The sequence below is a fragment of the Puma concolor genome, chromosome A3 (assembly GCF_028749965.1).
Source record: "Puma concolor isolate L17-30 chromosome A3, mPumCon1.1.hap2, whole genome shotgun sequence".
In the NCBI taxonomy this organism is placed as follows: Eukaryota; Metazoa; Chordata; class Mammalia; order Carnivora; family Felidae; genus Puma; species Puma concolor.
Window position 1 is genome coordinate 140,485,039 of NC_141669.1, and position 25,666 is coordinate 140,510,704.

Genomic DNA, 25,666 nt, shown 5'->3' on the forward strand with positions numbered 1-25,666 from the left:
CACTGGTCAAGTGGTTCAACGGTACCCGTTACTGACTGCACATCATATCTCAATAAAAACGTTTATACGTGGTCATTCCAAAAGTTACAGGGATGTAGCGTATGCGCAGAAAGCACCAAGTACAAACCAAACAAAAAATCGCTTGCAATTCCCGCTCCCCCGACATCAACACTTTTCAGGGTTCTCTTTGCTGCAGGCGCATCGGCACGTATTCGGGGCGCTGCATTCACACCGCTCCGTGCGCGCTCCCACCCGCGTGCGCGCCGGACCACCCCAAATGGCTCGGGCCCCGTGGCTTCCGGGTGGGCCCCGCCGACGGAGGGCGGAGTCCGGGGAGTCGGCGTCCCCGAGGCGCGCCGTGCCGTCCACCGCACGCACACGCGCGGACTCCGCAACCGCCCGCCCTGGGAGCCCGCCGGCTGCCCCCTCCCCCGCCGCGTCTTCCCAGTCAGCCCCCGGCGAGGAAGCTGTCCCGGAATCATCCCGGCGAGAGCAGGCGGCAACGCGTTTTCCGTGCCCGCGGTGCGGGAGGGCGGGCGGCCGGGCCCCGGGCCCCGCGGGACGCTCAGCGGCCGCACTCCGGACGCGCCGCGTCCCCATGGCGACAGGGGCGGGGCCTCGCTCCGGCCCGGCAGGCGGAGGCGGAAGTCCGGCCCACCGGCCCGCCCCCCGGCTTCCCGTGATGCCTTGAGAGGCGCAACGTAGTCGGAAGCTGGTGGCTGCGGGGTGGGCGGCCGGCGAGCGTCCCCGGAGCAGCTAGCGGCGCGCCCGAGCCCGGCCGACCCCGGCGGACCCCGGCCGACCCCGGCGCACAGGACCGAGCCCGGACCCCGCCTGGTAAGCGAGTGACCCGAGGCCCCCGGCGCCCGCTCCCCGGTCCGCCTCGGCGGGCGCTCCCGCGCGCCCCCGGCCCGCCGCCCCCACTTCGGGGGCTGGAATCCTCCCGCAGCCGCGGGCCCCGGCGTGGCTCGCCCCTTTCCTCCCTCGGACGCTGGCGCTGGCCGGGACGAGCGTCCAGTCGGGCCGGGGCTGGAGTCTGGGCGTCTTCCACCCTGGCAAGTACGGGTTCCGGCCAGCGTGGGAGGGGGGGTGAGGGTCGGGGGAGGGGGGCCGGCCGGTCTCCCTTCGCCACCTGTGCTCCCGCCCCTTGGCCGTGGACGACCCCCGCGGGGAGGCAGAAGCAACCCGTTCCTTTTCGGTTCGCGTGGATGGAGGTGAAGCGGATGCGTCCTGTCTGCCCTGGTGATCGGCCTCGTCGCCAGTGTTGAGGAGTAATCGTGCCCGTTAAGTGCGGGCCTAGCACTCCTGCCACGCTCTGGTTACCGCTGTGCAGCAGGGTGACGACGGCCCAGGGGGTGATTAGATCTGACGTTACCGGCCGGGCTTCGGAGATCGTCTGTGCTTTCACAGGGGTGCTTCGGGCGCTTTCTGTTTCTCCTGGTCACCTGTGTAAGCGCCTTGGACACTGAGCAGCGTCCTCAGCTACTTTTAATGGTAGACGTGGAGAAAGTCCCAACTTAAGGACTCAGCTTTCAGCAGTTAGCAAGTGGCTTACCTGATGAACCAAGAAAAGGTGTCCTCGTTTGGTTCAGTGTTTCCTGAAGTTATGTCCACCTGCAGAAAGCTGCATTTTACCATCTGGGTTTCAAGCATTAAGGATTTTTTGGGTTGTTTCTCAGGATAAATCTTATTTATGGTTTTGAAAGTTAGGAGGTGTTTTCATGCATCAGAGTTAGCATCTCCCAGGGCTAAAGGATGCTCACCTCCAAACGGGTCACCAAGGGGAGTTCCTTTTAAACCCAAATCAAGTCTTTTAGCTTCCACATGTTACCTTTCTGCTAGTTCTGCAAACAGTTGCTCTGCCCAATTTTATTTTACACAGTTTCCCATTCAGAGCAAGCTCAGCCCCGTTCTGGCTTTTGTTTGCCTGTGCCCTCTTGACCAGAATGTGAACCCCTGAGGGAAGCTACAGTCCTCAGGAAAGAGCACAGGGCTGAGTATGGAGACCTGATCGGGCAGGGACGCATGTCAGCCCCACACACCAGCTTGCATGGGCTTCCCCAGTGGCCGCCACAAGACGAACGTGTGGAGAGGGCTTTGTGACTCAGACCCGGCAGGATGTCTCTCCAAGAGTGTGCGCTTATGTGTCTGTGCCCTTACCCATCTATGCCGTGCTGTGGCCTAGGTGCTCAGTGTGACAGCAGTATTCCATTTGAATGAGTCTGGCCCAGATTATGGATTCAGGTGTTTGCCCTCAAGATCTGATGCTTTCGGTAGACTGTCACACGCGGCACAGAAAGCCGCAGAGCACAGAGGAGCCTTGGGTGAACTCTGGGTTTTGTTTCTGTCAATTATCGAAAACCAGAAACAACTGTTCATTTCTTGCTTGCTTCAACGAGCCTCAGAGCGGGAACATCAAAGTTGTGGCCTTCCAGATTTAGAAAGGTCAGTTGGGTGGAGAGTCGGCGTTCCCGTCTGTGACTTAGTTCTGCGTACTAAGGTTAAAGGTGAGATACGGGGCAGAGAAGCTCCTCCTGGGTTGTGTAGGCTGCACGTCGATAGAAGGCGGCAGCCACACCGTCAGTCTGTCCAGGCGGCGGAGAGGTGGCCTGGGGCCCACAGCCAAGTGGTCGTGGTGTGTGCAGAACCACGGTGTTGCTTTATGTCCAGCGCTGTGCTGGCTCCTGGCTCGAATCTTATTATGTCAGTGGTCCTGGTCATGAATTCAGCGGGCCAGGGGTTGAACTTGAACTTTGCCAAAGCTAGAAGATCCGTACGGAGTTGGTTCCGCTCTTCAGCCTGAGTTATGTGGCTGTTGTTCCCGACAGCGTCCCCGTGAGGCAGGGTGGCAGGTCTGTCCTGCCGTGGTCATGCCACCGGTCACCTCCATCACAATGGCCCTACAGAGGACCTACCTGTAGACCCTCCCACAGGTCAGCCTCTCCGCACATCAGTTAGGGCTCCCACTTCTGCCCCACGCTGCCCGCTGGGGAGCGGAAGGTGTGATGCGCAGAGAACCTGGGGCTCCCCGTCTTCCGTGATTATTGGCCCACGTCTGGTGTGTTGGCCTTCGGACGGGCGGTCAGATTTAGCGGCCAGTCTGTGTACATTTTATAAAGACCGGCCCTCGATACGGACTTTCTCAAGACGGGATGTTGTATAGTTTGCAGAGCCTCGGTGGTGCGTGATGCTTAAGCAAAGCGGACGCTGCTAATTACGTTGTTCTCCATAGTCACATTGCTTTTGGCCTGGGAACATGCAGACTGGTGTAGGTTTCTCTTCGAGTGTGGGGGACAGTTTCCTTGTGTGAGCGGTTCCCCGACGCTGCCTGTAGTAGGTTAGGGGTGTTGCCCAGAGCTTCCAGGCAGCTCAGCAGGGTTTCTTTGAAGCTGTGTGTTATGGTGTCTTTGCCCTACTTGGTCTTCTCGTAAAGTAACCTGTTTGTAAGTTTTTAAAGTTTCTTCTCTCCTTTCAGCACCATGGCCAGCCCACGGACCAGGAAAGTTCTTAAAGAAGTCAGAGCCCAAGATGAAAACAACGTAAGCATCTGCTTTGCTTCGGTGCTTTGAGCTTCAGCAAACCTCTCAGAAGCGACCTGTAGCCTCAAAGCTCGCCCTGTGGCTGCTGGTCTTGAGTCAGCCTCTCCCCCGCTCCCTCTTGGGGGCACCTGTGGGGCCTTTGGGGTCCCTGGGCTCTGCTCTGCGTGCCTGGGTGAGTCGCGTGTGGTTTCTCTGCAGGTGTGTTTTGAGTGTGGAGCATTCAACCCCCAGTGGGTGAGCGTGACCTATGGCATCTGGATCTGCCTGGAGTGCTCGGGGAAGCACCGCGGGCTTGGGGTGCACCTCAGGTCAGTGCCCTGCTCCCCCCAACACCCCCGGCTCCACGGGGATCCTCGGCCGCGGTCGAGGGCCCACTGCTGGGTGTGGGATGATGGAGCAACACTTGCCACCTTGCTGGCTCTGCGTGCCCTCTGGGGCATCGCGGCCAGGCTTCCGCCCCGGGGGAGCTCAAGTGTCATGTCCACGCCCTGGTTGGGGTGGGCATGGGGGGTGGCTCCTGGGCACCCAGTGCTGCTAACTAGATCGGTGCCCGGCTTCTAGCTTTGTGCGCTCTGTTACCATGGACAAATGGAAGGACGCGGAGCTCGAGAAGATGAGAGCTGGGGGGAACGCAAAGTTCCGAGAGTTCCTGGAGTCTCAGGAGGACTATGACCCGTGCTGGTCCCTGCAGGAGAAGTACAACAGCAAGGCCGCAGCCCTCTTCAGGGACAAGGTGGGGACAGGCTGACCAGCCGTGCCAGGGGCCTGCCTGCTGGCTGTTGTCTGGGCGTTGGCATTCTTCTGTGGACCCTGATACACCTGCGGACAGGACACGCGGGCCGCCTCGTCCCGCTCGGGGGCGGGTGGTGTGTAGTTGGTAGGGGTAAGGACAGGCCTTCCCCACACCCTCTGGGGGAGCATCGTGTTCCCACATCTCTGTGGTGGCCACACCATCCCAGGACGGCCACGCCTGCCGGAGGAACCATGTCACTGGGGGTTGGAGCCGCTGCCTGGGAACTCACCGGCACCGCTGTTCACTGCAGCCAGCGTGAGACCCAGTCGGTCTTGCTGTTGACGTGTGTCAGGGTGGCCCCAGCCCGTGGCCGCTGAGCCTGGGAGGGGCTGGGAGCAGGATATGCTGGAGCGGGTGATGTCGCCGGTCCCTCTTGGCAGTCGCAGGCTCTCTGATCCCTGTGCCCCCTTGGCAGGTGTCCGCCCTAGCTGAAGGCAGAGAATGGTCTCTGGAGTCCTCGCCTGCCCAGAACTGGACCCCACCCCAGCCCAAGGCGCTGGCGACCACTGCCCACCGGTAGCTGCTCCTCTTATCTGGCTCCGCGCTATTCTCGGCCCTGATCTTAGCTCAGGATCCCCTTACTGTTGCGGTGACGGCTCATGTTGTGAGACACGCCCAAAAGTCAGCGGGAAAGAGAATGTTCTAGGTTGCCGAAGCAACACAGGCTTTCGGTAGAAATGCAAGCGTAAAGTTGTGCCTGAGGTAGAAGCTGGTACCTCCCCACCTCCCAAGGGCCCGTTCAGTGCAGGCTCTTCCAGACGCCCGTGACACGTGTGCATCTCTGGGAAGCAGCCTTTGTCCTCTCGGAGGGTGGCCCGCCCCCCCGAGTGCAGCTATGCTGTGGTCAGGCTGGTCCCCACAGCACATCCCGTGTCCTCCTGCACGGCCGAGGCGTTGTTCTGGGGTGGCCGGTCTAGAGAAGGCTCCCTGTTTGCACTGGGGGTGCCCAGGCCACCCCCCCACTGCCACTGCTGGGGTGCTTGCTTCAGCCTCAGTCTCACCAGTCTCTGGGCTGCTTCCCTGCCGGCATGGGCAGGATGGAGCTGCTCTCGGGGTCCCTTTGCGGCCCCAGCTGGGGCTACAGTGTATCTGCTTGCTTGTCGCCAGCCTCGGCCACCGAGCCTGAGCTGCCTTTGGGACAGAGCTGGAGGCCAGCTGGCCTCAGGTGCTCCATTCTTGGAGGAGCCCAGTGTGACCTGGTGGAGAGATAGCACCTCCCAGAGACCCACCTGGTTCCCTCAGGCACCTGCCCGACCTCCCTCCGCCTCATTGAACTTTGACTCTCCCATTTCAGGGCCTCTGGCCACCCACAGAGCTCCACCGGCTCCTCAGACAAGGCGTTTGAAGACTGGCTGAATGGCGATCTCGGCTCCTACCAGGGGTGAGGCCGCGGGCAGCAAGGGGTTTGGTGGCTGGATGGCTCTGGGTGGGGTCCCTCCGGGCGGGACTGTCCCCCGGCCGTGCGCTGGGGCCCATTGCTGTGTGCAGGGTCTGCGTGCAGTTGCGGGTCCTGAACTGCTGTCCCTGGGCCAGCCCAGGTTTGAAGCACAGTTTGGAGTGGAGAGAAAGCCCAACATTTAGAAGGAAAAAAGAATGCAACCTGACGCGTAAACGAGTTTTTGTCGCCGGAGCTGTAAAATAACTTCAACGCTTTTTGCCATAACTGCCTGCGGGCTGTGGGTCCGGCCGGGGGCCCCGACTGAATGCAGCAGGAGGGTCTTTTTCAGTGAGCAGGGGGTAGCCTACCCCATGCCTTCCCCCCCCCCCCAACCGCTGTGGATACACATACTCGGGGGGGGGTGGTCCCCCACCTCCGTCTGGGGTCTGGGGGCCTCTTGTCCCGAGGCCGTCGGGAGCAGTGGGGCTGCGCCTGTGTCTCCCTGTCAGGGCCCAGGAGAACCGCTACGTCGGGTTTGGGAACACAGTGCCCCCCCCCAGGAGGGAAGACGACTTCCTCAGCAGTGCCGTGTCGTCCCTGTGCTCGGTGAGGACCGCGTCTTGCCCCGGGGACCGCCCTCTGCAGGAGGCCTGTTTTCTTTACAGCCAGGTTCATTCGCCTGGTGCATTCAGGTCCCCACGCGCAGAAAGCTTTCTTCACTGTGACTACGAGATCCTTGTTTCCAGTGAACGGGGGAGGGGTTCTTCAGAGCACGACTTTCTGTGTGGCACCTGCCCGGTCCCCCTGTGTCCTGGCAGAGCTCCGGGCACAGCGGGCAGCTGAGCCGTGTGGGCTCTAGCACCCTCGGAAGGGTGCCCGCTGCCCTTGGCTGCCTGGGGAAGGCCTGCCGGGGCGCTGGGCAGCCGAGGTCACTGCTCCGGGGCGGAAAGGCACGCCTCCAGCTGACAGCCTGCTGCCTGAGAGTTTCTCTGCGAAAAAAAAGACCCCCGCCCGTACGGGGCACGTGCGTGTTTCCATGTTCCCTCCTGCCGCGTTTTAGATCTCACGCAAGAAGCTGAACGCAGTTGTCTCGTTGTTTGGGGGGAGGAGGCTCTGTTGGGAAGCTGAGGTTTAAGTGAGCTATTTATGTTTTTAAACGGTCTCGATTGGATTTGGAGGCTCGGGGGGAAGCCTCGAACTCGGGCAAAGAGAACAGGCGTCTCTACAGACTGGGTGCCAGGCCCCTGCCCCTTGAGGGGAGGTGGGGGGCGGAGAGCAGACGAAAGCATGGCCACGTGCTCGACGTGAGGTCCGGACGGTCAGGGCTGGGGGAGCGCCGCAGAGTCGCGGGCGCTGTCCCGGCTGCCGTGGCCCCCGGTCGGGTGCGTGGTGTCCAGGCGTGCCCGCGGTGGGAACCCGTTCTTCGTGGGAGGCTGGGCTGCAGCTGTGGACAGGGCCCCGTGGGGGCGGCCTTCCTGCGGAGTTGGGTGCGGACACGGGCAGCCCCTCCGCCGAGAGGTGGGCGGCGTGGCAGATGGAGCCTGCCTGGGAGGCGCCCCCGCAGCCTCACCGCGGCCTCTCTTTTCAGGGCTGGAGCAGTTTCACCACTGGAGCGAGCAAGTTTGCCTCGGCTGCCAAGGAGGGTGTGAGTAGCCCGCCCCAGTGCTCTGCCCGTGGGACCCAGGCAGGCTGGGCTGTTCTGGGGTCTGGGGGTGCAGAAGGGTCTTGAAGGGGCTCCAAGCGACGGCTGGAGAGCATTCCCAGGCCCAGGCTGTGCGCCATTGGCCCGGAGCCTCTGAGGCCGCGGCAGACCTCAGGGCCACATCGTTCTCTGCTCCGTAGCGGCCATCCACCTCCGTGTCAGGGCGGCACTGTTTGCAGAGGGCCAGCGGCCCTAAGAGATGCGTGCCATCTTGAGGTGGGGCACGTCGTGACCCCTGTAGGCTGAGTGGTCCTGCCGGCCTTCGAGGTTCTGCTGCTGGGCACAGAGCAGCGTTTGTGCAAGCCGGCCTTTCTCTCACCCTTGCCATAGCGACGGGGTTACGGATCTTGTCAGGACAAGTGGAGAGTGGGCCTGTGCTTGGAAAAGAACAGGCCAGAAACCTGTCTGGGGATGTCAGCCTGGAGAGGAGGCTGTGGGTGGGGTCCAGCAGGTTGCCCGGCCAGTGTGGCCGTGCTGAGGAAGGTAACCCCAAGAAGGGAGAGCCCTGGGCAGGCTCTGGGCTGGAGTGAAGTCTCTGTGGACACTTCTCCGTGGGCCCCGTGGGCCACTGTGCCCAGCATCCTGCCCTGCCCAGCCTGGGAGGAGCTCAGCGTTGAGGGGCCCAGGCCCTGTGGCCCCGGTGCTTCAGCCTCTGCTGGTTGTCTCTGTGGCCTTGGCTTTGGAAGGTGCAGCACAGGGGTGCAGGTGTCTTTCAGCTGGAATCTTCCTTAGTGGCGGGGGTGCCGTGCTAGGGCGAGCTGTGTGACTGCCCTGGGTGCCGAGTAGGTGGTATGGTCTGGGCCATGGGAAAGCCCCTAGGTGACAGGGCTGGGGTGGCCACCGCCTCCTGGTGGGCCTGCTGCCCCAGGCCCGTGTGCCGTGTGGGTGTCCCTCCCGATGGCCTTCCTCCGACAGGGAGCTGGTGGCCTCGTGCTCCAGGAGCTATGTGGGGTGGGTGGCTGTCAGCAGACAGACTTAGGCCAGAGCTTTGTCTCAGCCCTGCAGAGGTGCAGCCTGGGGCCCGGCGTTGGGACAGGAGATCCCAAAGCCACGTCGAGTTTCTTTTCAGGCAACGAAATTCGGATCTCAAGCAAGTCAGAAGGTAACAAAGGAAGCTTCTGTGTTCTGTGCTGTTAAAATTCCTAGTCTGATGTCCTATTGGTGTTTGGACTCTGTCTGGTGTGCCCTCCTTGGGCCGTGTGCTTGGGGGAGGGGACGTGTCTGTGGCTCAGGGGTGGACAGGCCTGTGCTCCCGCACTTGGCCCAGGCTCCCACGTCCGTGTGCAGATGGGTAAGAGGCCGCATCTGCCTGGGGCCTGCAGGGCTAAAATCACCCCTCCATCACAGCCCGGGCCCTGCACAGCTGGAGGGCCCCTGTGCGGTTGGCGGAGGGAAGCTGGGTGCTGCTGAGGCTATGCATTGTGGGGAGGGGGGTAGGCAGCCGCACGCAGGCCGAGCCCAGCCCTTCCTTGGGATGGTGGGTCTGGGTTCTATGGAAATAGCATTCATCCTTCCCCGGTGAGTGCGTTCTCTTTGTGGGCGGTGGTTGGGGGCCTTGGGCCTTGGCCTTTTCCTTCAAATCTTGGTAGCCCCAGCAGTCCCCAGGGGGTACTGGAGCTGGGCCGCCTGTGTCTGCTGTTGGGAGTCAGGACTGTGCAGGAGGCAGCAGCCCTGGAGGCGGTCCCAGGCCGGAGGATGGTTGCTTCTGCAGCAGAGCCTGCCCGAGGGTGATTTCTCACCCGGTCCTCCTCCCGGGCTCCTGGCTCGCTCGCTCTTGCGGTCCCGGGAGTTGCACGTTGGGAGTGGAAAGCAGTGAGGTCTGATGGCAAGAAGTGTGTACTCAAAGCCACTTTTGGGGACACCTGCAGGGGTGACGCCATGAGAACGTGAGGCTATTAACATATTTGGACGTGCTTCCTGGTCTATGTCAAATGCTCCTAGCGCCCGCGCTGTCTGTCTGTCTGTCTGTCTGTCTGTCTCTCTCTCTCTCTCTCTCTCTCTCTTCTATCCCCCCACCCCACTCTCTGCCCCCCAACCCGCTCCCTTGCTGTCTCGGTAAAGTTTTGGGGCTCCAAGCAGCAGCCAGAGCCGGTAAGGCCCGAGCCTGTTCTCGTGCATGCCTATCCCCGTCTCTGCGCTCATCACTTGCTTTGCCCTGAGCTGTTCTGGACTGTGGCCTGTCGTGTGTCCTCGCTTACGTGCGTGTACCCTCGGCGCTCCTCGCCAGCCCACTGGGCCCGTCTGGCCTGCTCGTGGTGCTCTGGAGTCGGGAACCGGGGACGTTGCTTTTGCCGGGGCACCAGGAGCTGCTTGGCAGGATTTTCATTTCCCGGCTTGATCACCTCGAGCCAGATCACTGGAAGGAGCGAATCCCGGTGGCAAGCGTCGGGCGCCCACGTGGCTACCCGGTGCACCGAGGCTGCTGCTGCTTGACGTGCTCTTGGCTGCCCCGTCGTCCCCCCCACCCCACCCCTACCAATCACCCGCCTTGGCTCGTCCTCCCGCTCCGTCCCCTTTGCTCTGGTGACCGCGGGTGCGCCTGCCTGCGTTCCCGTCGAGGGGGTAGCGTGGGACCTGTAGCTGGCATGGCGGTGGTCTCCGTGGGCCGGGATCGCGGGGGCTCTGCTGGGAACACTTGGAGGTGGCCACCGGCTGGGGCGGGCTCCCGACTACTTGCTGCCTCTCTGAGCCTCTCTGTCTGGAGCGAGGAGGCTTGGGACGGTGGTCTCCGGCCGCCCCACAGCCAGCGTGCCCGGGGGCCGCTCCTAGCGCAGCGCCAGGAGCGCGGGAGGCATCTGTGCATTGCCGGGCCGCTCACCGTCTCCCGCCTTCCCTCTGTCGGCCAAGCTCGTGGCCACCATGCCAACCCATGCCCTGGGGGACGCGCTGCCCGGGGAGCTCCCCTGACTTGCCCCTGTTTGCACAGGCTTCGGAGCTGGGCCACAGTCTGAACGAGAACGTCCTCAAACCCGCCCAGGAGAAGGTAACGTGGCCCTTGGCCCCCGGTGGGCCCTCGTCCAGGGGAGCAGCTGGTGTAGGGGGCTCTGTCCATCAGCTCCTGCTCGGCGGGGGGTTGGGGGGGGTGGGGGGGGGTAGTCCCGCTCTCCTGTGGGGACCCAGCTGACTGAGCGCGGGAAGCTCTCGCAGGCTGGGGACCTCGGGCATTGTCGGTCTGTTCTCAGGAGGTTGTCGGTGACACAGTCCTCTGCCAGGGAGGACGCCGCATTAAACCAGCCTGGGCTGGAGTCGGTGGCCCCGGCGCCTTCACGTCTGGGGAGGGGGCAGCCCAGGGGGGAGATAGGGTCCCACGCGGCTGCTGCCACAGGGCTCTTCAGTTTGCGTCGGTCCTTTGTCAGAAACGGGCGACCGAGTGGCTTCCGCAGCTCCGCTAAAGGTGCTGTTTTAACCCACGCAGGTGAAGGAGGGAAAGATTTTTGAGGATGTGTCCAGTGGGGTCTCTCAGTTGGCGTCCAAGGTAGGGCGGGCCCCCCGGGCGCCGCTGGAAGCCAGTCTCCACATTCCGGGGCGCCCGGAGCCGAGCGCAGGAAGGGGCTGAGCGCCCGCTGACACAGGAGGAGGGTCAGAGAGGCCCTGCGGTGCCGGCGCCACAGGAATGTGGAGACAGCTTGACGCGGCTTCCGTCAGTCCGCTAACCTGTCGCTTCTTTTTCTTCTGCCCTTGTTTTGCTGCCGCTGCCCTTTCCTTGGTGAGTGCCGACCTTGACGCTCCACGAGGGCGTGCAGGGGCCTTCGCCTGCTCGGCGTCTCCTGGAGCTGCTGAGCCCTGGGCCTCTCTGTGCCCGTGGGCGTCCCTGGCCACCGGCCGCCCCGGCGGCGGTGGGGGGGGGAGGGGGGGAGTGTGGGACAGCGGGGCCCTAAGCCCCTGCCACGCTGCTTGCGTTTCTGAGCCTCTCGGGGGCTTTGAGTGAAAGGCCGTGTGTGCTGTGCATGAGGACCCCGCTCAGCTGCCTCCTCTGTCCCTTCTAGGTCCAGGGGGCCGGCAGTAGGGGCTGGCGGGACGTCACCACCTTTTTCTCTGGGAGAGCGGAGGACCCCTCGGACAGGTATGCTGCTGCCCCCGTCCCTCTGTCCTGAAGGCAGGGGCCCCCTTTCCCTGGGTTTCTTCCCGCAAGGTCTCTGGGGGCACGTCACCCCCAGGGGTGCAGGGGTTGCGGCAGCCCCCAGAGCCGGCTGGCAGCCCGACCTCTTGCTCTGGCCCCCACGCTCAGTGTGGCTGTACCCGGGCCCCTGAGGGATGGGCTCAGGGGTTCAGTCTGGAGACGGACGCTGAGCCCTCGTGTGCGGTCTCGGGTCCGGTGGGTGGACGCTGTTCCCTCGCTCACTGTCCGCTTGGGGCCGGCTGGGCAGGGAGAACTCACACCACGTGTCTTCCTGACGTTCTGTCCTGATGTTTGGGTAGCGTGACTGCGCCAGGGGGCCCATTGGGGGCACCCTCTGGACCATGTGGGGCCTGAGCACTTGGGGTCAGGGGGCCCGTTGGGGGCACGAGAGGCCTTGTTCCCTCAGTCTCCGGGACATGCTTCTTGTGGGGTAGGCCTGGCGGAGCTGGGCTCTGGCTGCAGGGGGCCCGCCCAAGTCCTTCCAGAGGGTTCTGTGCCCTCAGCTCCAAGGCAGAGCCGCCCTGAGCTCTGGTGTGGACGTTGGCTCCGGGCCCTGAGCCCCATCTCGGGGAGGACACTGGGGAGCACGCCGAGGGAGGGCCAGGTGGCTCTGGCTGGTCCTCAGTCTCCCTCTCTCCCCCCAAGACCCCCGGAGGGCCAGAGCTACCGGAGCGGCGGTGGGGACAACCCCCAGAACACCGTCGACCAGAGCTTCTGGGAGACCTTCGGGAGCGCCGACCCCGCCAGGGGCCACAGGTCCCCAAGCAGCGACAGCTGGACGTGCGCGGACGCCTCGGCCGAGAAGCGGAGCTCGGACAGCTGGGACGTGTGGGGCTCGGGCTCCGCGTCCAACAACAGGAACAGCGACAACAGCGACCTCGGGGAGGCCTGGGGGGGCAGCGGGGAGGGCAGAGCCAAGGCCCCCAAGAAGGCGGTGCCGCCGGCGGCTCCGGTGGACGAGGGCTGGGACAACCAGGACTGGTAGGCCCCGCCGCGCACCGGCCCCCAGCAGCTGGGACGGCCACCGCGTCTGCACTTGGTCCCCACGTCTCCTCCCGTCTGACCCAAGAAACCAGCTGTGGCGCAAAGACGGCACCTCGGGTGGGAGCCTGCGGGCGGGGCTGCCTGCTCACGTGGGCACTGGCCCTCCTGTGGTGGCCTGGCAACGAGGAGGGCGGGGTCCCGCCCCCGAGGGAGGCAGGCTGCGCCATCGTTTCCGTAACGCTCTCGCTAATAAACCCTCCCGAGTGGCCACACCGCAGCCCGTGCAGTGTCGTGATGCGGAACGTGTGCTCTCTCTCCAGCGCCTCAGCCCAGGCCTCTTCTGGTCGGGGCTTCTGAGGACCCTGCTCTGGGTCCTCCGTGTGGAAATCCAGAAGGGACACCGGGGCTGGCGCTGCTGACCGCCCACCTCGCCCTCCTGGCCCTTGGTCACCACCTGTCCCTCTCTCCTGTGTCACCTCTCCAGGCCTCCGTGCGCGGCCATGCACACCCCAGGGCCTCTGGCCTCGTCCCCAACGCCCAGGCCTCCTGTCTGCGCTTGGACTGAGGGCAGCACCCCGGGATGGCCCGGACGGCTGAGCAACAGGGACGTGAAAGCGGGGGAGGGACGCCAGCACGTTCCTGTCTGAGCCGGGCTGGCCCCCAGCCAGGTGTGGGGGTGTGTGGCGGGGGGGGGGTGGGCTCCCCAGGGCCTGCCCTTCCCGGGGCTCACAGACGAGCAGCACGTGGCGCTGTCCCGGGTTTGTTTCCGTGTTCGGAAGCCGCCCCGGCCGTCTGCGGCGAGGAGGGAGTTCTCGTCGGGCTGGGCCGCCGGCGCCCCGTCCCTGCCAGCGCGTCCTGCGCCCGCGGCCTGGCCTGCAGCGTCGTTTGCGTCTCCTTGTCCACCCAGAGCCCACGTGGCCGTCAGCCACCACGTGTCCGTCCCACCTCCGCAGTCACGGCCTAGTACTAACGGGTCGTTCTGTCAGTGTGACACGCCTGCATGCGGCTCTCGGCTGTGGTGCCTGCTCTCCCGCACCCGCCTCCTGACCGTTACGTGGCTGTCAGCCAACCTCTGACCCGGTGCCGCGTGTGCCTCAGTCCTGGCGTGACTCGTGCGGGATGTGGCCCCTCTGTGCTCTGGACGCTGCTAGCCGTTCATGTCACGGGACGGGCCGGCCCGGCGTGGACGCTTGGCGGCAGCCAGGCCGTGACCGCCCGTGTCAGGTCTGGGGCGTGTGATGGGCCGGCGTGTCACGGCCTCCCGGCCCACGGCTCTCCCTGTAGGAGACAGCTGTCGGAGGACAGGGACACCCAGTGTGGAGCACCTGCGGTGTTTGGCTGCCGTTTGGGGATGTCGGTCACTGAGCCGGCGGCCTCCGTACCTGGATCAGAGGTCAGAACCTCAGGGTGATGAGAGGCCCCGTGGTCGGTCTGCCGTCCTGGGAACGAGTGTCACAGGGTGCCGGTGCTCAGGAGAGTGCTCGGGGCCAGCTGTCACCCCTATGGGCATCCTCCGGGGTCGGTGCCCTGTGGGACGTGGGTTTGATTTCTGCACTGGAACCTCCTCCTCCGTCAGGGTGGGAACCGGGGGCTCTGCTGTCGGCCCCGGGGGCTTCAGTGGCCGACGCTCAGGCCGTTACTCTTCAGTAAATTCTCCTCTGGGAGGCCACGCTGAGAGTGAGTTTCTTTGTCATGCTGAGTGCAGTGGTCAGGTCTATGCTGTATCTTCAGACGTGGTCTGGCCAAGGGGGTGTTCTCCCAGACCCCTCCTGGGGTGCTGGGATGCGGTGGTCCAAGACCCTTAGGGCGGCAGACCGATGCCCTTGGTACTGTGCCAGGTGGAGCCCGGGTGGGGTGCCCGCGGCCACAGGCTGTGTTGGCTGAGGACTTGGGCGGCGGTCTGGTGCTCTCCTGTGCAGGGGTCACTGGCACACGGGAACAGAGTGACCTGGGTGAGTGCCCCAAAGGCCACTTTCAGCATGTGCTTGCAGATGGGGGGACGGGCTGGGCGGGGCCTGGGGCTCTTGGAGGTGCAGGTGGGACACCTCCCGGGGGGGCAGAGAGGTCTCCAGTGGGTGTCTGCCTGGGACCCGGGGCCCGTGGCAGCTTGCCTGGCTCTGGGCAGAAATGGTCTGAAGTCCCCTGACAGGGGAAGTGGGGCCAGAGGGAGGCACAGCCAGGGGATGCCGAGTGGAGTTTCCAGAACCGGAGCTTTCTTCCTGGGTGGTCTCCCGTGGGCCATCCTGTCCGGGGCAGAAGACAGTGGGTGCCAAGCGGGAAGGCAGGTCTGGGTGGGGCCCAGGGGGCATGGGGCAGTCCTGGGTCAGTTCTTGGCCGAATCCCCGTGGGCCTCCCCCACCTGTGCTGGTGGCCAGCCGTCTCCCCCTCGGGCCAGCCTGGTGAGAGACGGGGCCAGAGGCCGCGAAGCCGCCCTCTGCCCCCCTGGCTGCCTGTGAGGGGTCCCACCCGGACCCCGGCTGCGGGACGCCAGGCTGACCAGGGACTGGTAGGACCACCGCCAGTCGAGGCCTCCCGGTTGGCTCCGCCATCTCGGCCCCAGACCCCTCGCCGGACGCCAGGACGGACGGGTGGGCGCACGCGAAGGCCAACCCCCTCAGCCCCCTTCCCTCCGGCCTTCCCCACGACCGTGGCATTCTGCGCGCCCCGCCGGCCGAGCCCTCACACAAGTCCACCTCTGCTGTGGCCCAGTTCAGCCGCCCGGCGGGCCCTGACCCCTCACACCCAGAGCCAGGGCCTTCCCGGGGGCCGTCTGGGTGGGGATGACTGGGCGGTGGGGGCCCTGCCCTCTGGCGTGTCTGCGGTGTCTGAGCCAACGGGTGTGGTCAGGGGCGGCCCGGCCCCCGCAGCCCCGAGCATGGATGTCGGGGGCCACGCAGGAAGCTTCTCCGTGCTGAGGACCAGTTTCCCCTGAGGCCAGGACTGGGGGAGGACCTGTGCACGCCGGAGCGAGGGCCCGTGATGGGGGCGACGTGCCAGCCCGCGGGCAGGCTGCTGTGCTGTTTCTGGAAGGGCGATGGGGCCCTGCTCAGCCAGGGGCCAGCACCCAGTACCGTACTGTCCCGTCCTCTTGGGGTCCTGGGCGGCCCCGACGCTGCTAACTGGTTCGGGGGGTTCGGGGGCATCAGAGGTGATGGGCAGGCACTGGGTGAGGGGCGGACAGGGTCCAGCCAAGGGCACCGAGGAGCCGACCGGCTTGTGCGCGTGCAGGTGGCACCTCAGTGGGTGCGTGTGAGTGCAGACGTGTGTCCTGAGCACTTGTGAGCCACGGACAGACACGGTAGGCCCGGGGCACGGCTGTCCGTGGCTGCTGGGCCCCACTGAGGCGTGCGGGGCTTGGCTGGGGTGTGGGTCCCAGGACCGGGCAGGGCCAGCTCCCAGGTGCTGCGTCCTTCCGCTGTCCGGCTCGGGTCCTTGGGCACAGGCGCTCCCTGGCTATGTCCGAGAGCTCGTGTGGCCCGGGGTCTGAGGCCCGTCCCGGCCGCAGGAGCACTGACTGCGCAGCTGGGCCCACCGCGCAGCCAGGACCGGGGGAGGGGCACTCGGCCACCTGGGACAGAGCCGCCCCGGTTTCCTGGCCCAGACCTGAGACCGTGGGCCCCCACCCCCCGCAGTGTTCCCGGGTTTGGGGCTGGTAGACCAGCAGGCGTGAGGCAGGGGCGCTGGCTGGTCCTGCGGGGTCTTCCCTGTGGCCAGGAGTCCGGGGAGGGGATAAGCCCCCATGGGTCTTGGGTAAGGGCCCCCCCCCCCCCAGCAGCACCCAGCCCCTGACCTTCGCCCCCCCAAATGCTCCCAGCTTGCAGTGAGTACCAGGTCTCAGATTCTGGCCTCCCCGCCCAAGAGCCCCAGGCTGTGCCCACCCACCAAAGTGCTTCTGTCTCGGGAAGCTGGACCCAGAGCGGCTGCCAGCCCCTGGCGACCAACTGCTAGTCAGCTCTGCTCACCCATCGGCTCCTTGGTGGGGCGATTCCAAGTCGGGTGGGGCTGGGGCGGGGTCCGGTCTGGTCAGCATCCCTGCCCAAGCATTGGGCCTGGGTCTGCCCACGTGGGCGGGGCCACACCGGGCTGGCCCTTGCAGACCGGGGAGGGCTGTTGCAAGGCCAGTGGGGCAGCGCAGCAGAGGTTTCTGGGAAGAGGCCAGTGTGGGCATGGGCCTGGGCGCTGGGGCTCATTGAGGAGGAGCAGGGAGGAAGTGGAGGCTGATACGTCCCCACCCTGCTAGCCTGCCGGAGGTACCTACGCCCGTCACCCCTAGCCTGGTGCTCAGACCACACGTGGTGGCCGTGTCCCTGAGGTGCCTCCCCCGTGAGCCCCTCTTTGGGGCAGACCCAAAGAGGATGGAGGGATAAAGGCATTTGGCTGGTGCACCCTCTCCCACCCCCGAGAGACCCCTGCCCTGCGGCGATGCGGTCCTACGCACTGGGACTCTGTACCCCCATCTTGGGCTGTAGATGGGAAGGGCGGAGAGCCTGGGGAGAGGAGGAGGCGGGGGGGAGGGGGGGTGGGGGCTGGGCCGAGGCAGTGACGTCTTGAGGAAAGGGGCCTTCATAAGCCCCGGCCCCTCGTGGCTGCAGCGGGACCAGAGTGGATGTGAGTGCACAGGGACCGACCGAGCGATGCCACCCACACCCAGGAGGAGGTTGGTGACTCACCTGTGGTCCTGGGGGCTGAGGGGAGGAGGAGGGCCACCGGTGGTCTGCTGGGTCTGTGATGTGAGGACGATCTTGCCTTTTCAACAAGTCCTGGGGCAGGGAGGGCAGACTGTCCAGAGGGTTCCTGTTCACAGCCGTGACCTCTGTGCTCCTGGAAGGAGTCCCACTGGGTCCGGTCAGCCTTCTCGGGGGCGGAGGGGTCTGGCTTCAGGATGTGGATCAGGCAGGTCCCGGGACCTGGAGCGTCCAGATAGCCCGTGCGTTGCCCTCTGGCCCTCCGCGGCCCTGAGGACGCCCATAAGCTGGGCAGTTCCATGAGACGGTCCTGGCTCCCACCTCCCCTGGGTGTGGCTGGACTGGCGGGGGTCCTGAGGTTCTGTGCTGTGTGTCCCCTCTGCACTGTCAGCAGAGGCAGTCCCCAGGCTGTGTGCAGCCACGGATGGGACGGTGGCCCCTCCCCACCTCCAAGGACCTGTACTTCCTGCTGAGAAGCTGGTCCTGGGGCTGGCCGAGGGGCCCTACGAGATCCTAGGGGCTGTGCTCAGTCTGGGGCCCCAGTCCCCACCCTGACACCATAGGCTGCCCCCACCTGGCCTCAGCTCCCTCCCCAGGCCCCTTGGCCCTGGGAGCATTCTGTTCTAATGACGAGAGAGGGACCTGGCCAGCAGTCAGGACCCAGGCCGCCCCTGTGAGGGTGTCCTGGGGGTGGAAGGTAGGAGCAGAGGCTGTGACGGCCAGATGCATCTGGGGGCGGGTTGGGGAAGGGCGGCTGACCTCTCCACAAAGGTCATGCAGGACACCGGTCTGCTGTGGGCAGGGTGTGGGCGGTTGTGGGGTGTAGGACTCCCCAGATCACTGCACTTGGGGTGGTCAGGAGTGATTGGACGGACGGAAGATGGTCCACGACCTCGTCTCCCACAGGCGGTGCGCCACGAGTGCCCTTGTGTGCCCCCACCTCGGGGTCTGCCTCTGGCTGTGGCTGGGTGTTGCCGTGGGACTCGGCCAGAGACGAGGTAAGGACGTGGCGGGGGTGCTTCCTGGGAAGGTGGCCCCAGTCAGCGCCCAACCCCAGCCCAGGCCACGCCCGCCCAGGGCACAGGCCCCACTGCTCTGCCTCCTGCTCCTGACCCTCCCTGGGAGCCGTCGTCCCAGGCCGAGGTCGTGCTCTTGAGGAAAGACGGGACGCCGGGGACCACCTGTGCTCCTCTGCCCAAAGCGTCGCCCTCCGCTTTTTGCTGGACCTTTGGCCTTGCCGTCTTCCGGCCCAGCCCGGGGATGCTGTTGTTTTCTCGTTTGTTTTTATCGCATTTACACGTTTTGCATCCAGTTCCTACAGTCGTGTTTTGTTTTGCGTTATTCAGGACACCTCCTCAGCAGAAAGTTTCCAGACGGCACAAATCTAGAGTAGAAAGCGGAGCCCCCTTTTCCTCCTGTCCCCCCGGAGGAGAGCACTGTTCTCTGCTGTCTGCCGCCTGCTTCTGACAATTGCAGGCACTGGGAGAAGGCAGGGCCGCCCTGCCTCTGTCCTCGGCACCCGCGTGGCCAGCGCCTGTGGCCGCTGCACCGCGTCTAGCCAGGGGCCTTTTCAGTCCGATCGCTTCCTCTTGGGCATTTACAGTGTTTCCCTGTGGGAGTGATGTGTTTTGGGGGAGTGACGTGACCCCAAAAGGGACACGGCTGCGGAGCCGGACGGACTTCCTTGCCGTGTTCCCCGCGCGGGGTGCTGGTTTGGACGGATTCTGGGAGGGCCGGTGTCTGGCCGCCAGTGCCCCGGCTGTGCCCCCCGCCGAGAGGGCTCCCCCCGAGTCGAGTGAGGGCAGGAGGCCACACGTCACTGCCCGGATTACTGCCCAAATCCCCTTGCGTCTGACTCGTGGTCTCTGTTGACACGGTCACGGCAGCGGGGCACACGCGTGGCCACACCTGGTGTGGAGTCCGCCAACCACTCTTTTGTGGCATGTCTCCTTAGTTCTGGTTGCACATTGGCAACTGCCGCTGGGTCGTGTCCCGGGTCCCCGTGGCTCTGACAGGACCACCCCAAGGTGGGGCCAAGTCACTTGTGAGCCCACAGACCTTGAGGTCAGGACTCATTCAGTATAATGGATGGTCTCCCGGCCCCTAGGAGGCCAGGGTGGGTGGGGGCCCACATGTCTGGGCTGTCTTCCCCGGGGATGGCCCTGCTGAGGGGACAGGCCCCCCGCTGTCCGCCCTGTGCCCCACCACGGCCCCTGACATGCAGACCCCAAAGGCATCTGGGATGCCTCCCCCAGGGTGTCAGCGGCCCAGCAAGACACAGAAGCCTTTTCATGAGCAGGAGCTGGGGGGTGGGGGGGTCCCTGCTCACAAATGGCTTTTTATGGCTGCCCCATCAGACGTTCCCTGGTGCTCCCAGCGAGCAGCCTGGCCCATCCGGGGGCCCAGCCCAGCTGTTTCCCACTCTGAACCACTGGTCATTGTGCCTGCCTTGGGACCCCCCCCAACCCCTGCCCTGCTCCCCACACCCCATCTCTCAGTAGGGGCATCCAGAAGAGGCCCATCTCTGTCCCTATTTTCCAAAAATAGCCATTCCTGCCACAGAGTTCCCGGAAGCTTCCCCGAGAGGCCAGTCTGTGTCCCAGGGCCCATCCTCCACCACCCTCCTCCTCCCAGGACGGCCGCAGCTCCCCTCCAGGGCTATGTGGACTCTGGGGGGTGGGGATGGGGGAATCAGGCAGCTCCGAGCCCCAGGGCAGCAGCCACCCCATGGGCTCCACGCTGGGGATGCCAACCAGGCTGTTCTGCCAATCCCGGATGCTGGCCTGGGCCCCGTTCGGCAGAGCCGGCCAGGCCTCCCTCCTTGGCTCTAGCAGGTGGTCCCTCTCAGCCCCAGATGGGGCCCCGGGTTCTCAAGTTGTCCCCAGTGGGGCCAAGGCACCGGGGGTGGGGGCTTTAGGGGGCACAAACTCTCTGGTGCTGTCCTCGGGTCAGCCCTGACCACCTGGTGCTGTCTCCCCAGAGAGCGGCCGCCTGAGGCTGGCGGTGCTGCCTGAGGACCGGCTGCAGATGAAGTGGTCGGAGTCGGAGGGGAGCAGCCTTGGCTACCTGGTGCAGGTGAAGCCCATGGCAGGTAAGGTGCCCCTGGGAGGGGTGCCAGTGCCCTGCCCATCGTCCCACACCCGTGTACGTCTGCCCCACTGGCACGGGGAACGTGGCGGAAGAAGAGCCTTTAAAGGTCCCGCCGCTGTGTCCCCACATCCGGCACACCCAGAAGGGTCAGCCAGTGTCTCTCGAAGAAACGAGTCTGTCCTCAAGCTTCCCCTCCAGAATTCTGCACGCCTACCTAACGGACATTTTGCAGGAGGGGGGCCAAGAGCCCTGCGAAGGTACAGCCACAGAGCACCCCCAGCGTGATGTTGGCTGCTGGTCTTAAAAACTTCAAAAACTGAGATTTGACACACCAACCCTGAGTGTGTAATTGCAGGAAGTGGCACGCCCCGGAGGGGGAAGGGGCTCCCCCAGCCCACTCAGGCCCCTCCCCCGGCTCCAATCTGTCTCTGCTCCCAAGAATGACCCCTTTCTGACTTGGGGGTAGTTTTCTAATATTTTAATTAAGCCAAGGCTGCTCATCCTGTTTTTCAAATCTTTTCTATTTTTTTTTATGTTTATTCATTTTTGAAAGACAGAGAGCACAAGCAGGGGTTGGGTGGAGAGAGAGGGAGACACAGAATCGGAAGCAGGCTCCAGTCTCCAAGCTGTCAGCACAGAGCCCAACGTGGGGCTCGAACCTATAAATTGTGAAATCATGACCTGAGCCAAAGTTGGACACTCAACCGACCAAACCACTGAGGCGCCCCTAAACTTTTTTTAATGTTTATTTTTTGAAAGAGAGGGAGAGAGAGAAAGAGAAAGAGAAAGAGGGAAAGAGTGTGCTCGGGGGAGGGACAGAGAGAGAGGGAGACACAGAATCCGAGGCAGGCTCCAGGCTCTGAGCTGTCAGCACAGAGCCTGACGCGGGGCTTGAACTCACGAGCCGTGAGATCATGACCCGAGCCGAAGTCGGACGCTCAACCGACTGAGCTACCCAGGCACCCCAAATCTTTTCTATTTTTGTTAATGCTTTTGGTCTACTTATCCTATTAGTCACTGAGAGAAGCACTTTAACCCCTGCTTGGCTTGTAGAAACGTCTTCCTCTGCTTGCCTCAGTGGACTTTGTATGTTAGGCTGTGTTCAGGTGCATGTGAATAGGTGCGTGTGAGTCTGGCATGACTCCATCTTGCTGTGGAGTGCTGCCCATTACCTCTCGTCAGGTGTCCCTCTGCACCAGGGCCACTGGCTCTGCTGGGCGCTGCCTGCACTACATCATCTACTCAGCCTTCTGTCACCTGTCACCATAGATGCGCCTTCCAAGGAGCACGTAATTGGTGTTGGTTTTGTCCTGTGTGACAATCTTTGCCTTTTAACTGAGATTTTTTTTTCCCCATTTACATTTAATGAAATTACTGATGTATCTGGGTTTAAATCTAACATTTTCCGATTTATCTTTTGTTATACTTGTTATGATTTTTTTTTCTCCTTGTCCTCTCTGAAACTGAATTTTTATGGAAGAAATTAAACACCTAAAAGAGAGTGTGGTATAATGAACTTCACATTCCCATGACTTACTCTCAACCGTTATCAATATGTGGCCAATATTTCGTGATCTCTCTCCAACTCCTTCTATATATTGCGTTATCTTAAAGCAAATCCGAGACGTCACGTAGTCATATAATCCCGTCTGTGAATATTTTAGTAGTTTTGTCTAAAAGGAAGGACTCCGAAATAACTCCAGTAGTAGCATGCCTAAAAAGTAAAAATGTTTCAGAGGTGCCATTAAATATTTTCTTGTGTTCTCATCTTCCAGTTTGTCTGATAAATACTTATACTTGACTTCTTTGAATTGCTATCCCAACAGAGTCCACGCATTTTATGTGGTTCCTATGTCTCAAGTAGTCTTTACTCTACAACTGTTTCCTCTCTCCCCTTTTCTTTGACGTTTATTTGTTGAGTAAGGAAGATCGCTTTCCCGACGTTCTGTGTTTTGCTGATGGCATCTCCACGGTGCCACGCACACCATTCCTCTCTCCCTGTATCCCCTGTAGACTGGCACTTCTGCCCCGGAAGTTGGTCAGATTCCAATCTGGTTATATTTTGTTGACAGAAATTCTTATGAGTGATTCTATGCCGTTTCTACTGTGCCACAAATGGAGGTACACAGTGTCTGGTGTCTCTTTTTTTGTGAAGTTAGGATTGATCAGTAGGTATGAGATTATTGAACACTTCTCATTATTATTCTGTGTCCCCATCATCTTGGTAGTTATGGTTCCTTTATTCATGTGGCGATCACCCCGGAGACGACCACCAGCAAGGACATTAACTTGTCAGCAAGTCCTATACTTGGCCGCTACACCGCCTTTCCCCCGGTAGAGACAAGGCCTCTGATCATCACAGCCACATTCATCCCCTTTCTATGCACATTAATTCTGTATCTATATTAAATCTCAGAGCACATTTTAATTACTGTAGTTGACGTGATGTTAATTTAGAACAACTCACATGTACACCCCTTTTCTTTATTCCTTCCAGAGTCTTCCAATCTGGGATTTTTTTTTTTTTTTTCCTGCCTGAAAATACTCCTTGGCGTTTCCTGCAGTACAGTTCTGCCAGATGCAAATTCTCTGGGCTTTTGTTTTGTTGTTTGCCTGAAAGTGTCTTCATTCTTTGTGCTTGAAAGATACTGTTGCTGGGTATAGAATTTGGAGCGGGCACTTTCTTTCGGCACTTTGAAGAACCCTTTTACCGTCTTCTGGCTTTTATTGTGTTTTCTCGAGAATTCAGCTACCAGCCTGATTATTGCCCTGTGAGATGTAATTCCTCGCTTTCCTTCCTCCTGACTGCCTTCTGATTTTTCCCTCTGTTTAATTTTGAGCACACTTAATCTGATGTTCTTGGTGTGGCTCTCTTCTTACCTCGCTGCAGATTCATGGGGCTTGTTGGGTCTGGGTCTTACTGTCGTACAATTTTGGAGAATTCTTTAGCCAAGTCTGTGCAAATATCACTTGTGCCCTGTTTGCTGTCTTTTCTCTCTGTGGGACTCTCATCACACATGTGGGCCCTCTCCTGTATCTGTGCCTCTTATTTTCTTCTATATTTTTAATTCTTTTATTTCTCCGTTCTTAATGTTGTGTTTTTATTCTGACCTATACTCCACTATTCATCTCTTCGTTTGTGCGTAAGAAGCTGTTAAGTCATTTTTAGAATTCCTAACTTCAAGTGTTTGTTTTTCCATCCTAGAATTTCCATTTGGAAAATATCCATTTGGTTTTTACATTCGAATTTCTTTTTTACTGTTTCTAGTTTGACACCTAACTTCATAGGCTTATCCCTAAATCTTCAAACTAGTTTGCATAATTATTTAAAAGCCCCGTAACTTGTCCAGAAAAATCAGTGGTCTCTTCCTATTGTCTGTTGTTTCTCTTAACTTTCTATCACTTCCTCTTGCTCCTTGTACACCTGGTTATGTTGCATTGAGTACCAGCCGTTGTGAAAGCTTACAGAAATAATTTATGACCTTATGTAACATTGTCTTCCTCCAGAAAAAAAAACTGTGGGGTGCCTGAGTGGCTCAGTCGGTTCAGCGTCCAAGTTCGGCTCAGGTCATGATCTCACGGTCTGTGAGTTCGAGCCCCGCGTCGGGCTCTGTGCTGACGGCTCAGAGCCTGGAGCCTGCTTCAGATTCTGTGTCTCCCTCTCTCTCTGACCCTCCCCCGTTCATGCTCTGTCTCTCTCTGTCTCAAAAATAAATACACATTTAAAACAATTAAAAAAAATTATGTTTCTGACAGAGGCAATGGGAACTAGCAGTTTGGGGTAATCTTTGTTAAATTTTAGAGGTTGGAAGTATTTGAAGCTGGGCTCCAGTCCCTTCAAGGGCTGGTCTATTCCCGTTCACCCCTGCTCTCAAGGGTAGATCTTTATGGTTTCGACCCAAAAACGCGGGGGCATGTGCCAAGAGTTCACTTCCAGCCCAGACTTCCTATTCTTGCTTAAGCCCCCATAACCTTTGTCCTCATGGCCTCTCTTCCAGACTCCCTGCGTTGCCAGTTCAGGCTGTTCTGACAAAGCCCTCCAGACTGGGCAGCCTAAACAACATTCAGTCCCTACAGTTTGGGGGGCTGGCCATCTGAGGTCAGGGTGTTGGCACCGTTGGGTTCTTGGTAAGGACCCTCTTCCTGGTTTACAGACAGCTGTCCTGTCTCTGTGCCCACTCCTGGGGCTTCTTCAGAAGGGCACTGACCGCATCACAGGGGCTCCACCTTCACGACCACTCACCTCACCGTGGCCTCACCTCCTAACACGGTCACCTTAGGGGGCAGGAGGTCAACGTGTGGATTTTGGGGGGATGCAAGCACTCAGCCTGTAGCACGGCCCCGGCCAGGCCTGCTGTAGGGGCGCCCTAGCAGCTGCATCCCTGCTCTGGGTTTTGGATCGTGGCCTCAGCAGCTCTCAGCAAGCAGCTTCTTTAAAAATCCTCCATCTAAAAATAAATAAAAAACGTTGAAAAAAAAAACTTAAAAAAAAAAAAAATAGGGGCGCCTGGGTGGCGCAGTCGGTTAAGCGTCCGACTTCAGCCAGGTCACGATCTCGCAGTCCGTGAGTTCGAGCCCCGCGTCGGGCTCTGGGCTGATGGCTCAGAGCCTGGAGCCTGTTTCCGATTCTGTGTCTCCCTCTCTCTCTGCCCCTCCCCCGTTCATGCTCTGTCTCTCTCTGTCCCAAAAATAAATAAAAAACGTTGAAAAAAAAAAAATTAAAAATCCTCCATCTAGGGGCGCCTGGGTGGCGCAGTCGGTTAAGCGTCTGACTTCAGCCAGGTCACGATCTCGCGGTCTGGGAGTTCGAGCCCCGCGTCGGGCTCTGGGCTGATGGCTCGGAGCCTGGAGCCTGTTTCCGATTCTGTGTCTCCCTCTCTCTCTGCCCCTCCCCCGTTCATGCTCTGTCTCTCTCTGTCCCCCCCCCCAAAAAAAAAAATCCTCCATCTAGTTCTTCTAGCTCTTACGGACGGAGGGTCGTGTGGTCTACCAAGTCCGCCGATGCCCGTGGTCTACGCGCCGCGGCGGACAGGTGGGCAGGTGCCCTGCAGTAAAGCCGAGAGCGACGGCCGCCTCGGTCAGCGCTTACTGAGCTCACACGTCAGAGCTGCTCGCCTGCGATCTGTTCAGTGCTCCACCTTCACAAAATATTTGGCTTCTTTTAACGATGACAGGCCTGTAAGAGTTTGTGGGAATGCGGGATTAGGACCTAGCATATGTGAGGCCCTGGCTACGTGAAGCCAGCTGCATCGCCGGTGGGGTGGGGGTGAGGGGCAGGCGGTGGGACCCGAGAGGGGTTGGAGGAGAGAAACGGCAGCCCTTGGGAGGGGGTGAGCGTGAGCAGAGCTGATCCCAAGAAGCCAGGAGTCCAGAAT

The 25,666-nt window shown here is 61.5% G+C and overlaps 2 protein-coding genes across 11 annotated transcripts in view; both read left to right on the forward strand.

Moving 5' to 3' along the window:
* The first annotated feature begins 666 nt into the window (after positions 1 to 666).
* On the forward strand, positions 667 to 12,793 carry ARFGAP1 (ARF GTPase activating protein 1). Of its 10 annotated transcripts, none has more exons than XM_086702687.1 (15): positions 668 to 837; positions 2,352 to 2,445; positions 3,476 to 3,539; positions 3,738 to 3,847; positions 4,101 to 4,272; positions 4,748 to 4,848; positions 5,627 to 5,713; positions 6,220 to 6,316; positions 7,299 to 7,355; positions 8,482 to 8,514; positions 9,474 to 9,503; positions 10,339 to 10,395; positions 10,828 to 10,887; positions 11,399 to 11,475; positions 12,178 to 12,793. In XM_086702687.1, the coding sequence occupies exons 3-15, from the start codon at positions 3,480 to 3,482 to the stop codon at positions 12,515 to 12,517; spliced, it is 1,281 nt and encodes a 426-aa protein (XP_086558813.1). In that variant the 5' UTR covers positions 668 to 837; positions 2,352 to 2,445; positions 3,476 to 3,479; the 3' UTR covers positions 12,518 to 12,793. The 10 variants fall into 10 exon arrangements, with proteins under 10 accessions (XP_086558815.1, XP_086558813.1, XP_086558806.1 ...); XM_086702688.1 differs by lacking the exon at positions 668 to 837 and adding an exon at positions 1,112 to 1,355; XM_086702689.1 differs by lacking the exon at positions 2,352 to 2,445 and having other exon boundaries at positions 667 to 837.
* Positions 12,794 to 14,531: 1,738 nt separating this feature from the next.
* COL20A1 (collagen type XX alpha 1 chain) overlaps positions 14,532 to 25,666 on the forward strand; it is a 41,115-nt gene continuing 29,980 nt past the window's right edge. Inside the window, 2 exon segments of the mRNA XM_086702690.1 lie at positions 14,532 to 18,199; positions 20,182 to 20,292. Coding sequence (XP_086558816.1) covers positions 18,082 to 18,199; positions 20,182 to 20,292 — 229 coding nt within the window. The 5' untranslated portion in view covers positions 14,532 to 18,081.